The following is a 14,258-nucleotide window of genomic DNA, read 5'->3' as shown; positions in this document are numbered from 1 at the left end:
GTAGGTGACGCGACTTAAGGTAGGTTCTTGTTGACTGGCACCAAAGAGCAGGGGCCGTTGGATGGACTCTGACTTTTAGAATCACGGAATCAAAGAGTTGGAAGGGACCTCTAGGGTCATCTAGTCCAACCCCCTGCACAATGCAGGAAACTCACAAACACCTCCCCCTAAATTCACAGGATCTTTATTGCTGTCAGATGGCCATCTAGTCTCTGTTTAAAAACCTCCAAGGAAGGAGAACCCACCACCTCCCCAGGAGGAAGCCTGTTCCACTGAGGAATCGCTCTAACGGTCAGGAAGTTCTTCCTAATGTTGAGCCGGAAATTCTTTTGATTTAATTGGTTCTGGTCCTACCTTCCAGGGCCACAGAAAACAATTCCACACCATCCTCTATATGACAGCCCTTCAAGTACTTGAAGATGGTGATCATATCACCTCTCAGCCACCTCCTCTCCAGGCTAAACATCCCCAGCTCCTTCAACCTTTCTTCATAGGACTTGGTCTCCAGATCCCCTCACCATCTTTGTCGCGCTCCTCTGGACCCGTTCCAGCTTGTCTATATCCTTCTTAAAATGTGGTGCCCAAAACTGAACACAATACTCCAGGTGAGGTCTTACTAGAGCAGAGTAAAGTGATACCATAACATCTCGTGATCTAGACACTATACTTCTGTTGATACAGCCCAAAACTTCATTTGCCTTTTTAGCCACCGCATCACACTGTTGACTCATGTTGAGCGTATGATCCACTAAGACCCCTGGATCCTTTTTGCACATACTACTGCTAAGACAAGTCTCCCCCCTCCTATAACCATGCATTGGATTCTTCCTATCTAAATGCAGAACTTTACATTTATCCCTGTTAAAATTCATTTTATTGATTGTAGCCCAGTTTTCCAGCCTGTCAAGGTCATCCTGTTTCTGTCTTCTGTGTTTGCAACCCCTCCCAATTTAGTATCATCTGAAAATGTAATAAACATTTCCTCTATTCCTTCATCCAAATCATTGATAAAGAGGTCTCAGGACAGATCCTTGAGGTACTCCACTTGTCACTCCTCTCCAAGAGGATGAGGAACCATTCACAAGCACTCTTTGGGTGTGATTTGTCAACCAGTTACAGATCCACCTAACGGTAACAGGATCCAAACCACATTTTACCAACTTGTCAACAAGGATAGTATGTGGAACTTTATCAAAAGCCTTACTGAAATCAAGATAAACAATGTCTACAGCATTCCCCTGATCCAGCAAGGTAGTCACTTTCTCAAAAAAGAGAGATCAGGTTAGTCTGACATGACTTGTTCTTGAGAAAACCATGCTGGCTCTTAGTAATCACATCCATTCTTTCTAAATGTTCCAGGACCGACTGTCTGATGACTTGTTCTAAAACTTTTCCAGGTATAGACAGCAAGCTGATGGGTCAGTAGTTACCCAGATCGTCTTTTTTCCCCTTCTTGAAGATGAGGACAACATTCACCAGCCTCCAATCTTCCGGCACCTCTCTTGTTCTCCAAGAATTCTCAACAATAATAGCCAGAGGCTCAGAAATTACATCCACAAGCTCTTTTAGAACCCTTGGATGCAATTCATCTGGCCCTGAGGACTTCGTTTCATTTAAAGAAACAAGGTGTTTATATACTACCCCTATGCTGATGATCCTAGGTTGGAACTTCATACCCTTCTTATATGTTCTGTTTTTGCCATGTTGAGCACTGTTCCCCTCAGAAGAGAAGACTGAGGAAAAGTAGGAATTGAGCAGTCCCGCCCTCTCTTCATTACCTGTTACAATTTCATTTTCTTGCCCTCGCAATGGGCCTTGCTTTTTTTCTTACTCTGAACATAAGAAAACCTTTTTTTGTTGTTTTTAGCATCTTTGGCCAGCCTAAGCTCATACTAAGCTTTAGCTTTCCTAACTTTTTCTCTACAAGCACTGGTGATTTGTTTATATTCTTCCTTGGTTATAAGGCCCTCCTTCCAATTCCTAAAAGAGTCTTTTTTATTTCTCAAGTCTTTAGAGAGCTGCTTATGGAGCCACTTCAGCATCTTTAGACTTTTTCCATTTTTTCTTCTCGTAGGAATCATCTGTGATTGCGCTTTCCGTATTTCGCTTTTAAGAAACTCCCACCCCTCCTGAACCCCCTTCCTCCTAAGTATTTCTGACCATGGGATTTTACCCAGCATAGTTCTAAGTTTATCGAAGTTTGCCTTTCTGAAGTCCACCCTATAAATCTGACTACGTATAGCTTTTCCTAAGACTGTAAATTCCAAAATCACATGGTCACTACTGCCCAGGGTGCCCACTATTTCCACTTCTTCAATCAATTCTTCCTTGTTGGTGAGAATCAAATCCAAGATAGCAGATCCCCTTGTTTTCTTCTTCACTTCTGGAAAAGGAAGTTGTCAGCAAGCCAAGTCAGGAATCTATTTGATTTTTCATTTTTAGCAGAGTTGGACTTCCAACAGATGTGCAGGTAATTGAAATCTCCCATGATCACTGTATCCCTTCTCTTGGAGAACTTTGCAATCTGCTGTAGAAGTATCTCATCCAAGTCCTCTGCCTGGCTTGGGGGTCTGTAGCAGACCCCCACAATAATATCAGTTATTTCTTATTTCTTTTATTTTTACCCAGAGACTCTCAACTGAGCTGCCATGCTCAGATTCACATATTTCCTCACAAGTATATATCTCCTTCACATATACTGCTATGCCTCTGCCCTTTCTCATTTGCCTGTCCCTTTTAAATAAGTTGTACCCCTGAATCCTAATATTCCAGTTGTGAGTGTCATCCCACCAAGTTTCAGTAAGGCCTATTATGTCATAGTCTCTTTCCTTTATTAGGACTTCCAGTTCCTCCTGTTTGTTTCCCATACTCTGTGCATTAGTGCAGAGACATCGGAATCCACATTGTATGCATCCCGAGGGTTTAGTTTCCGTACAAGCCTGCAAGTTCACATTACCTAGCATATGCGCCACTCTTTGCAAATCTTTAATGTTATTATCCCCAGTTTCTGGCATCATATGAGGCTTTGAATTATTGTCTCACTCCCCCATACAATTTAGTTTAAAGCCCTCCTTATTAGGTTAGCAAGGCTGTTACCAAACACCCTTTTCCCTACTGCCGTAAGGTGCAAACCATCTCCTAATAGAAGACCACCATCTCAAAAGCGTAAGCCATGGTCCAGAAATCCAAATCTTTCCTGACAACACCATCGACGTAGCCAGTTGTTTATTTGAAGTATTCTTCTTTCTCATCCTAAGCCATGGCCTTCAACAGGAAGCACTGACGAGAACACAACCTGTGCGTTCAGCTCCTTCACCTTCTGACCCAGAGCCACATAGTCTTATCTATTATGTTCAGGGTTATGACGGGCAGTCTTGTTTGTTCCCACGTGGATCAGCACAAAAGGATAGTAATCCGTGGGCTTGATAAGTCTTTCAATCCTTTCTGTCACGTGCTGGATGCATGCACCTGGCAGACAGCAGACCTCTCGGGATGACAAGTCTGGTCGGCACACTTTGGGCTCCACCCCTCTGAGCAAGGAGTCTCCAATCAGCACCACCTTCCTTTTGAACCACAGAGAAATTCTTCTGTGTTCCAACTGGGGCCTGAGCTCACTCATCTGGGTTTCATTCAACTCCAATGTTTGCATTCACCAACTTGTTCCGTTTAAAAGCCATCACAGTCACCTGAGAGCAGCAGTAGAAAGAACAGCTCAGTCTCCACCCACCCATTCATGCATCCCTCTTTTCCATCTGCTAGTTGGCCCGGGGCTGCTGAATTGGTGGCAATGGTGGTGGAGGAAGGCACAAGCAGGCATTCACTCTGGCAGGCAGAAAGGGAGCTGGAAGGTTGCAGCGAAGGCCAGCTAAAATTGCACTGGCTCTTTCCCCAAAGGCCAGGACGCTTCTCCACCCCCCCACCCCGGCAGGAATGAGGAGTCTGTGCAGCTGAGCAGCCCCACCACCAGGGGGCAGGCGGAGGAGCCAGGAATCAGCCAAGGGGTGGGAGTCTCTTTGCTCTTGGGTTGTGGCCGGGTGAGACGCTCTAATGCGCCCCAGCCTTGTGGAGTCATAGGATGGCAGTTAGGAGCTGTTCACAGAGCGTGCCATCTGTCCGGCCTCCCAGCTGCTCCTGCTGGGCTCTCCGTGTGCCCTTCTGTTTTTCTGTCTTCTGTGTCTTGGACCCAAGTCTTCTTGTTTGGATGAGTACCATGCCAAGCAAACTTAGGGGGGACTCTTGATATACCAGTCTCTTCTGGTCCAGTGTGGAAGTGCTGTGACTCCCTGTGCATTGCGGAGGGCCTGTCTGCTTTGCCTGCTGAAGTCTCGGGAGAGAGCCAGTTTTCTGTAGTGGTTAAGTGTGCGGACTCTTATCTGGGAGAACCGGGTTTGATTCCTCCACTTGCAGCTGCTGGAATGGCCTTGGGTCAGCCATAGCTCTCGTAGGAGTTGTCCTTGAAAGGGCAGCTGTTGGGAGAACACCGCCAGCCCCACCCGCCTCACAGGGTGTCTGTTGTGGGGGAGGAAGATAAAGGAGATTGTGAGCCACTCTGAGATTCAGAGAGAAGAGCAGGGTATAAATCTGCGGTCTTCTTCTTCACTCCCTGCCATCTCCAGTCAAAAGCATGGTGTGAAAGACCTCCACATAAGGATGGCCCTGTGTAGGTGCAGCCAGTCGGAGTTGAGAATGCTGCCCTTGATTGATCAAAGGCCTGATCCAGTCGAAGGCAGCTTCCAGCGTGGTCTCAGAGCTGCCCTGCCTTTCCTTCCTCGTCTCCTTCCCCATCCTTTAACCACAGGGGGTTTGTCTTTTGGGTTACCTTTTTCTTTGCCTTTTGTGACCCCGGCACAAACTATGGTTCATCCCAGTCAGGTTTTCATGAAGCCAGGTTTCCCGCATCAACTTCAAACCAGGGTCTTAATTTCTTTTTACAAAGATCCTCTGTTCGCAATAACGCTGAATTGGATCCTACAGCTGTGGAGATTTCCTACCTTTTGCTTCTTCCATGTACCCCCTGAGGGCCTTCAAAAACCTGGGACAGCAGTAGGCACAGCGGGGCTGCAGATCAGGCCGGCCAGCATGGAGTGCTGGGGAGGGGGGGGGGAGAGTTGTTCTCACAGTTCATGGAATGAAAACCAGTGATTTGCAAATAAGTAATTGAAAACCTGTGTTAATGAGAGGGGAGGGAGGGGACAGAGGCTCCGGACAAGGGAAGGAGGGGAATGAAAGGAATCAATGTCGCTCTTAATGCACTATCTATCTAAGGTCAGGAGTGTTTTACCTGCACTGAGCCCTCTAAGCTGAGTAAGCGTGAGCTAGCTCACAGGTTTTTTAGCCTCTGGCTCACATATTTTTGTCTTAGCTCAGGAAAAATGGCTCCAGAGCAAACTAATTTATGCAGCTCACAACTTTATATGCCAGTAGCTCGTGAAGTAGAATTTTTGCTCACAAGACTCCCTCTCTCCTCCCAACATACACCTTGGAATTGTACCCTGGATCTTTCCTGTCTTAGCAGTTGTGTGATGCATGAAGCTTGTACTGATTGTTAGAGCTGAACTGGGAGACGGGCTTTCCTTGGCACAGGGGAACTGCCGTTCGAATTGTTGCTCTCTTTCCCTTCCTCCTGTCTCCCTTTCATCTACTAGACTCCATCCCTTCTAATGAATAGCTGTCATTCCTGAAACACAGGGCGTGGGGGGCTCCACTGGGAACTAAGCTCATGCTTGGGCCTGCTAGTTTTCATGAAGGGGTCTCTGTGTGTGTCTCATTTGCTCTGACATTCCACCAGCTGGGCAGTCAAGCTTGCCTCTTCCTTCTCTTCCACAGTGCGCAAGCAAGAGATCATCAAGATAACAGAGCAGCTGATTGAAGCCATCAATAACGGGGACTTTGAGGCTTACACGTAAGTGGGTGGTTTTCCAAAGGTGCTGGGCTGGTGGTAAGGAGGGGTCCTCATGTACAGCTCAGTGGGAGAGAGCAACAAGTGGTGTGCAGGTAGTCTGATTGAACTTAGCAGCTACATAATGTTAGAATTCTTCCTGCACATGACATCTCCCATTTCTGTAATCTGATGTCCTGGAGATTCCCCAAATTCTTGTGTTTGCCCTTTAAAGGAAAAAAAAAAAACCCTTCACCAAAGCTGAAAATTCAGAGAGGTGCCTGGCATAGCCCTAAAAGTGCCTAGCCCCCTGCCTTCATGGCTCTGGCCCACGGTGGAGTCATCCTTTTTTTCTTGGGGTTGAGAAGCAGCCAGTGCAAACAATTGCTTTTCTGACTCTTTCGCTTTTGCCCTTCGTATGTGCTTTTCTTCATTAAGGGAGCCAGTTTGGTGTAGTGGTTAAGTACGTGAACTCTTACCTGGGAGAACCAGGTTTGATTCCCCACTGCTGCACTTGCAGTTGCTGGAATGGCCTTGGGTCAGCCATAGCTCTCATAGGAGTTGTCCTTGAAAGGGCAGCTCCTGGGAGAGCTCTCTCAGCCCCACCCACCTCACAGGGTGTCTATTGTGGGGGAGGAAGATAAAGGAGATTGTGAGCCGCTCTGAGACTCTGATTCAGAGAGAAGGGCAGAGTATAAATCTACAGTCTTCTTCTAAGCCAGTCTTGTGGGTGTGATTTCCCAAGTGACCAACTTTTGAGGTTTTGTGTCTTAATATCTCCCAAATTAGCCAGGACTAAATTAAATTAGGTTGAATTTTAAATTGAGGTTCTAATAGTGTATCCCTGTAGAAAACTGTGTTAGTTTTTCGGAAGAGACTTGGGGGAATGCACCGATTGTGACAGTGTTGTTCAAAGTCTGCCTGTGAAAATTTGTTTCTGGAGATACACTGGATTTTGTCCCCCAATTTATTGTTTCAGGCAGATCTTTTTTTGTAGCAGGAACTCATTTGCATATTAGGCCACACACCCCTGATGTAGCCATTCCTCCTGGATCTTACAGTAGGCCCTGTACTAAGAGCCCTGTAAGCTCTTGGAGGATTGGCTACATCAGGGGTGTGTGGCCTAATATGCAAAGGCTACCAAAAAAGCCTTTTTCCTGCTACAAAAAAAGCCCTGCTACAAGGAAGCTCAGCGTTCTTTTCCTGGTTGGGGGATTTTTCTAGGATGTCCTCTGCATGAAAAGTGCAGACAACTAACCAGTAGCCCGTGTGGCAGCACTGGGGGGTTGGGGGACCAGAGGCAGGTGTAACAGGAGAGCTTCCTTTGTTGCAGGAAGATCTGTGACCCCGGACTGACCTCCTTTGAACCCGAAGCCCTGGGGAACCTCGTGGAGGGGATGGACTTCCACAAGTTCTACTTTGAAAACTGTGAGTGGCGGGATTCGGTGACACTCATGTTTCACTTCACTTTGCCTGCTCAGGGGGAAGCCACTTCACATCTTTTGTGGTGGGACTTAAGGAAAACTTGACTTGTGCGGAAATAAGAACTTTTGAGTCATGAGCACAACAAAATCCTCTGCACAATCCAAACCTCCTGGGCTACCTTTCCACTTCTGACCATCCTTGAATCAGTGGAGCATTCAGGGAACCCTGAGACTGCCCCAAAGACTCAGGGGGTCACAGGGAAGCAGGGGGAAGGCTCTGGAGTCCCCTGTTAAGGCCATGGAAGCGTACCAGTAAATTTTTAGGTTCACAGAAGAGCAGAACAGAAATGTGGGTTTTTAGTGGTTTGAGCAGGAGACAGCTTCTGAGGGGTTTTGAATACAGGAGATAGCCACAGAGGTTTTTTAAAAAATACATATTTTTATTTAATTCATATATACTGAGATACAAACAGGAAAAAACTATAAAACCAAACTATAAAAAACAATAACAAAGTGACAATTCTCAGTCTTTTGCAAAAGGAACTGCATCCTTAGCACATATGAAATCCAGAACCAGCTTCCATAAAGGAGCTACTGTATGTGAGTCCCCCCAAAACAGATCAGGCATAATCCTACCCATCAAAAGTTGTTCCCAGAGCCTCTAGTGCCATTTTTGTTTAACAAAGATCCTGTGAGAGATTTCCAGTTTCTGGCAATGCCCAAGCAAGCGGAAGCAACCAGTGTCAAAACAAGAGATTTAGTATTTTTATCAAGCAAAGAATTGGCCCAAAAATCCAATAACAAAAAATTGGGGGGAACATGGCAATGAAAGACTCACCATGTTGGATATCTCTTTATGAACCGCCTTCCAAAAGGGCTGAACAAGACAGCCTTCTCCAACCACATACGTAAGGTAGTGCCTTCTTACAAGATCTCAAGCATAGTGAGCTGAAAAACTTGTTCATCAGGTTCAATTTGTGTGATGCTAAATACCAGATAACGGCTTGTAAAACTGGAGTTTAATGTTCCAACAATGGGATTTCCAATCAGCTTCCAAGAGGGCAAATTTTAAAGAACTAGACTGGGGGTTTTTTGCCACGGAAAAGGGTCTTTATGTATTGCTGTTAGTAATCATGTATAAAGGACAGAAATCACGCCTTGTTTACCATCATTCCCATTCCAAATTAAGTCCTCAAATGGGATTTGTGGCCAGAGCAAATCCTTGGACCTGATCAAATTAGTGATGATTTTTCAACTGAAAATATTGAAATCAAGAGATCTTCGCTCCAAATCTTTCTTCCATTATGGTTTATCTAAGATTATCCCATCTTTAATCCAGTTAATAATCATTAACAAAACAGAGTAACTCCATTCCTTAAGTCCTTCCCTAGTGGGAACCAGTCCTGATTAATGAAGGTTTTTAAAGGTGAAATACCTGGAGCTTCGATTTTCCTATATTTGTCTATTATGGGGTTGGAGGAAATCAAAACAGGTCTGCTTTTAGCAGGGGACCAGATAGTTACTGGGAATGACAGTGGAGAGGACAAGAACATTTCTACAGAGGCCTGGCTTCCGTGGGATTCAATACTAAAGCCTGGACCAGTGGAACCAGAAAGGAAGCAGAGACAGGTCCGGGACATTCAGACCGCCCAAATTCAGAGGCCAACATAGTGTCTGAAACTCAGCTCTAGGTCTGCATCGAGACCAGACAAACTCATTAAGAGCCCTTTGCCAGAGCTGTGATTTTTTGGGGGGAGTATCTAAGAGCCCTGTGGCACAGAGTGTTAAAGCTGCAGTACTACAGTCCTAAGCTCTGCTCATGACCTGAGTTCGATCCCCGGCAGTAGCTCAGTTTTCAGGTAGCCGGCTCCAGGTTGACTCAGCCTTCCATCCTTCTGAGGCCGGTAAAATGAGGACCCAGCTTGCTGGGGGGAAAGTGTAGATGACTGGGGAAGGCAATGGCAAACCACCCCGTAAAAAATCCGCCATGAAAACATTGTGAAAGCAACGTCACCCCAGAGTCGGAAATGTCTGGTACTTGCCCAGGGGACCTTTCCTTTTTTCATCTTAACTGGGAGGGCACAGAACAGAAACATAAATTTAGGGAGGATGAGATCCGATCGAAGCAGGAGTAACCTTGTTCATGCCATTTAGAAAAAAGGGTCAACACAGGTTTAAAAGATCCATCAAAATTTTTCCGGACAATGTCATTAAAGAACACAGGGATTGGAACTCCTAGGTATCTCATCTTCCCATTACAGGAGAGCAGAACAGAAATGTGGGTTTTACTGGTTTGGGCAGGCGAAAGCTTCTGGGTTTGTTTGCTGTTTGAAGATGGCCACAGAGTTCAAAGACTCCCGAGGATTTTGACAACCCAGAGCAAGAAGGGGGTGGGAGGAGGCGCTGCTGTGGCTGTATAAGGCTGTCTCTCAGAAGGCGAGATCCTGACAGATTTCCATGTCTCCTCAGTACTGTCCAAGAACAGCAAGCCAATCCACACCACCATCTTGAACCCCCACGTTCACGTTATTGGCGACGACGCGGCCTGCATTGCCTACATCCGCCTGACGCAGTATATCGATGGCCAAGGCCGGCCTCGCACCACCCAGTCAGAGGAGACCCGTGTCTGGCACCGCCGGGACGGCAAGTGGCTGAACGTCCACTACCACTGCTCTGGGGCCCCTGCAGCTCCGCTCCAGTGAAGCTGAGACATGGGTACGCCTAGCCTCAAAGGCCCCTGAGAACTGGTGGACTGGACTGCCACAGGATTGGGAAAGGGGGAAGATGGGTCCGGAGAGAGGCCAGAGACCCCAAACTCCCCAGTGCCTGGCAAGGGAAGACCCAGGGCCCCAGTTTGCTCCTCCACACTAAACCAGCTGCTTGCTGTGCAAACAGCCAGTTCAAAGCAGGGAGGTCTTTTGAAGACCATTGAAAACGGACAGGAGGGGTCATTTAGGGCTCAGTAGCTTGGGCTAGACGGCCAGGCATCTGCCAGTTTCCCAGTGCTGCATTAACAAAACGGTGGCCATGTCCAGCTTGCTTCCAGTCCAGGTGAGGTCAGCCCAGGTACCAGCAAGACAGCAGCCATCCCAAGCTGGCCAAGGCAAGTCCTGTCCTCCCCTTCTCCCAGTATGGGCAGGACTCGCTCCTGGAACTGCAGCCCTTCCCCGTCTCAGCCAGACCTTGTCCCCACCCAGGCCCGGAGCACAGAGGGGGCAGCTACTTTGTTCCCAGCCTGGCCTGGGGAGTTTGTCTCACAAGGCACTCCAGGGGAGAAGGGTCCAGCCCAGCTCTTTAGGACAGAGAAATCTTGTGGGAAATTCCTTCGGCTTGGCTGCTCTCTTTCCCCTGTGGGTGCCCAGAATTCCATCGTGAAAGAAATGGGTGACTCAAACTGTGCCAGGCTCCTGCTTCTGGGCATTTCCAGACATTATTGGCCACGGATGCCCTTTGGCTGAGGGCTTCCTCTTCAGGAGCCTTTCTCAGCCCTCACACAGAAGTCCCACGAGTCCTGCCCTCCCAAGGGTAGAAAAATAGGTGGCAGAGCTCATTAGCATAACTCATTAGCATATGCAACCTGATGCAAGAAAGGAGAGCCTTGGGCGAGAGAGGCCTGTCTGGGCTGGCAAGAGATCCAGCCAGCCCAAGCAGGCCTCACTCACCTGGGGCTCTCCTGGGCCGCCCCCCCCCCCAATCAAAAGGCCAGCAAGTCACCTGCTGCCCCAAATCACATAAGAAGTGGAGAAAGGGTGGTGTGGGCTTCTCCAGGGGTTAATGAGGACTGCTGGGGGTGTGGCAAAGCCCCTGCTGGCTGGCTGGCTGGCTGCCCGCTCTCCTAATCCAGGGATTGTTATGCAGCTGCATCTACTGTTCAATGAACAAGGTAGGTGGAGAGGAAGAGGAGGGACCCTCAGAAAGGTTCAGGAGCTGTGCTTCTGGGAGCTCCTGCTGAATCTGAGCCCCCCCCCCCCCAAAAGAGACTTCTGGTGTTGACTCTTCAAAGGGGCATCTTCTGAGTGCAGTGGATCTCACCATGTAAAAGTAGCATCTCTGTTTGAATCACTCCCCCAGCTTAAACCCCGGGGTGTACTTCCAGGGGGCCCTGACAGAAAGCCTTTCACTAACCAGCTGCCCTTCTCCTCCCATCTCCCCTGCCCTTTGGATCTCTCTTTCCTCTCGGACCACAGCAGCTTTCGGAGATACTCCATGGGAGGGCAAGCTCTTCTCAGCCAGCAGCTCTGGAGTGCCTGAACTACAGCAACGGTCATGTTCGTTTTGACGTTTTAAAAAAAAAGAATTACAAAACCGGCAGCAGCCAAATGCACGAAACCCTGCATGAATCCGACGCTGTGGGCACTGCCGCCTTTCTGTTGTTTTTCCATGGATCCATCGTGTCTGTTTCTGCTGTACGAAGGTGTCTTTTCAATCTTGAGCGAAACCCATATTGTTTGTATAGAGGGAAGAGGTCGTCCCCCAACGGGGAGCGTCCACTGCCTCCTCTCCAGGGCTGAGGCCGGGGTGGCAGCTGGAGCGTCTTTTCGGATCGGAGCAAAACGGGGAGAGCAGGCGGCAGAGGGCTGTGCCTTGAGAAGGTACGGTGGGGGTCTCACCTTGTCTCTGGCCATGCTGAAGTGTAGCCGGTGAGGGGGGGCCTGGGGCCAGCGTGGAGAAAAGGGGGGGCAAGGCGGAAGGAGGACATTTCTTCCCCCCTCTGCCACCCAGCAGACTGACTTGAGCAGCGTGGACTTTGCAGCGGTCAGCCGCCGGCTCCCACTGACGGACTGCGTGGAATGAACAGGAATGTTTTCAGGAACAAGTTTTCGCTTGTTTTCAGTAGCGTCGGAGCTTGCTCTGCAGAGATGCACTGATTTTTAGAAACAGCCACTCCTTGGAGGCACAGAATCAGCTGATAAAGGGGAAAGTTTTAAGAGCAAAAAAATACTAGGGGTGGGGGGGACGAAGACATGAATTTACTTAATCTTGGGGGTTTGTTTTTCTCTGCCTAGACTAGAGGGGATCCAGAGTGCTGCGGAATGTGCGTTCCTTAAGATACTGTTGACTCTTAGTGTTGCATTCTGCCCTGAAGATTTGCACACATCTGCGTTTGCTTTCCTGCAAAGTGTGTAACTTAGTTTGTGTTTTATGCTGAAATCTGTATCTGTGCTCTGCACTCACAGCGGGGCTTGTTGGCGTTGCGGCTCAGCCTGCCATCTGGCGGACATGCCACGGGAGCCAGCCCCTCCGGGCAAGGGATGTTCCCACTTGTCTGCTCCACGGACATTATTGCTTTGTTTCCTATCGTTCCATTGAGTTTGTTGGGAGTTTTTGTTGTGTGACCCCCATTCATGCGGTGGGTGGGGCTGTTCAGTAATTGATGGAGTCAGAACCTCAGCCTGCCGTCTCACAAGCGGCGCTCGTCAGTTTCTGCTTCAGGTTCCTCTGATCGAGAGCAGAGCCCTTTTGCACTGAGGGGAAAGGGAAGCCTAACCCGCTGGGGGGCTGCCATTGTGCATGGCCCCTCTTTCTCTCCCTTGCTCCCAAGGTGTGCAGTCTGTATTCTTTATTCCCGACATGGGAAATGTTTAACAATCGTGTGTCTTGGCTGTTGATTAATCCCATTTCTAAGTAGTCAAAGTGGGGAATAGAAGCTTTCCTAGTAAACTTTTGAGTTCAGATTTTACACCGTGGCGCGCTCTGCTGCACACTGTCCGGGGGGGGGGGGGGCAGCACCCAACAGCTTTCTGCATGTCTCGCCAATAGAGCTGAGGAAGAGGACTGAGCCAGGAAGCCAGCAAGGCGGCGTAGGGCACCGAGAGGAGGGTCACTTGGAAAGACCAGAGAAGGGGGAAGGGTGCGTTTTGTGCCTGGGCCTCCCCTCCTGCGGAAGAGAGACTGCCGATTCTGCCCCACTGCAGGGAACAGGGGCATCTTTCCTCTTTATGGTGGAACTGGCCACGTTCTTCTCCTCCTGCCCCTTTTGCCTCCAGCAGTGGGTGTGTGGGAGGAGGGAGGGGAAAGAGGGATGGGTGCTCCACTGTTGCATCTGGGACAGACTGAAGGCAGCGCTACGCTAACGAGTGAGGCAAAACAAGAAAAGCCTTGATACTTTTATTCAGGTTTTTTAACAATAAAGCCACAATGTGGGGAACAGGAAATTAGTTATGCAGCTTTAAAAAGGACAAACTCTGCATGCTTTTAGGTCTGATCTTTCCTTGTCTCTTTATCTGAAGATGATTAATAATCAACCCTCTGTATTAAGTACCTGCATCTTTCAAAACACATTTTTGAGGGGGAAAGTTTGAGTTGGATTTTTTTTGGGGGGGGAGGGTCTTTGTTTTTGCACAGTCGTTATGACATGTTCTAATTTAATAAGGACCTTAGCTTGGTATGGCCTTCCTCAAACGCAGCTGTGGACCTTTCGCATTCTTCATGTTCTCTTCTGGGATTAATGTAAGCATCTATATAATACCATGTTTTAAACAGGAAATGGAAGATGTTTGATGCAAAAAATTTTGCATGATAGAGAAATAATTGAAATTGTTAGGCTTTTTTTCCTGAATGTTGGTAGAACCTTCATAGCTTTGTTATAATGAAACCTTGAACTGAAAATATTTAATAAAATAACCTTTAAATCGTGCAAAAAATGGAAGCTGTCAAGTGGTATTCTTGCATTCACCTGCGTTCCTGTGGAAACGGTGGCTGCCACAGCTCAGACATGTGCTTGGCTTTCTCTCCTTTGTCTATGGAGGGCAGCGGGTTCCTGTGGCGTTCCTGGTAGAGAAGAAGAAAAAATCCACTGATAAATGGCACATCACAAAACAACAGGATTTGGTAGGACAGGTCAACAATTTAACAACAGCAGCCTTACCAAAAATTTAAATACATGGAGTCTTCCCCCTTTCTGCTTTTCTGCCACTCGAGACATTGAGTATCTGTTCTCTGCCAGAGGGACAAAT

General features: G+C 48.0%; 1 protein-coding gene across 25 annotated transcripts in view; it reads left to right on the top strand.

The window, feature by feature from the left end:
• Positions 1-13,946, top strand: part of CAMK2G (calcium/calmodulin dependent protein kinase II gamma) — a 279,494-nt gene extending 265,548 nt beyond the window's left edge. For 24 of the 25 annotated variants that reach the window (XM_060236691.1, XM_060236684.1, XM_060236677.1 and 21 more), the window contains 4 exons: positions 5,827-5,902; positions 7,212-7,306; positions 9,772-10,017; positions 11,490-13,946. In XM_060236691.1, the coding sequence (XP_060092674.1) occupies positions 5,827-5,902; positions 7,212-7,306; positions 9,772-10,004 (404 nt within the window). In that variant the 3' untranslated portion in view covers positions 10,005-10,017; positions 11,490-13,946. The remainder of the gene's footprint in view (positions 1-5,826; positions 5,903-7,211; positions 7,307-9,771; positions 10,018-11,489) is intronic. The other variant, XM_060236666.1, reaches the window with a different exon arrangement.
• The last annotated feature ends 312 nt before the right edge of the window (positions 13,947-14,258 follow it).

This window comes from Heteronotia binoei, chromosome 4, assembly GCF_032191835.1.
Source record: "Heteronotia binoei isolate CCM8104 ecotype False Entrance Well chromosome 4, APGP_CSIRO_Hbin_v1, whole genome shotgun sequence".
NCBI lineage: Eukaryota > Metazoa > Chordata > Lepidosauria > Squamata > Gekkonidae > Heteronotia > Heteronotia binoei.
The sequence above is the reverse complement of the archived record's forward strand: the minus strand, read 5'-3'. Positions and strand labels throughout refer to the sequence as shown.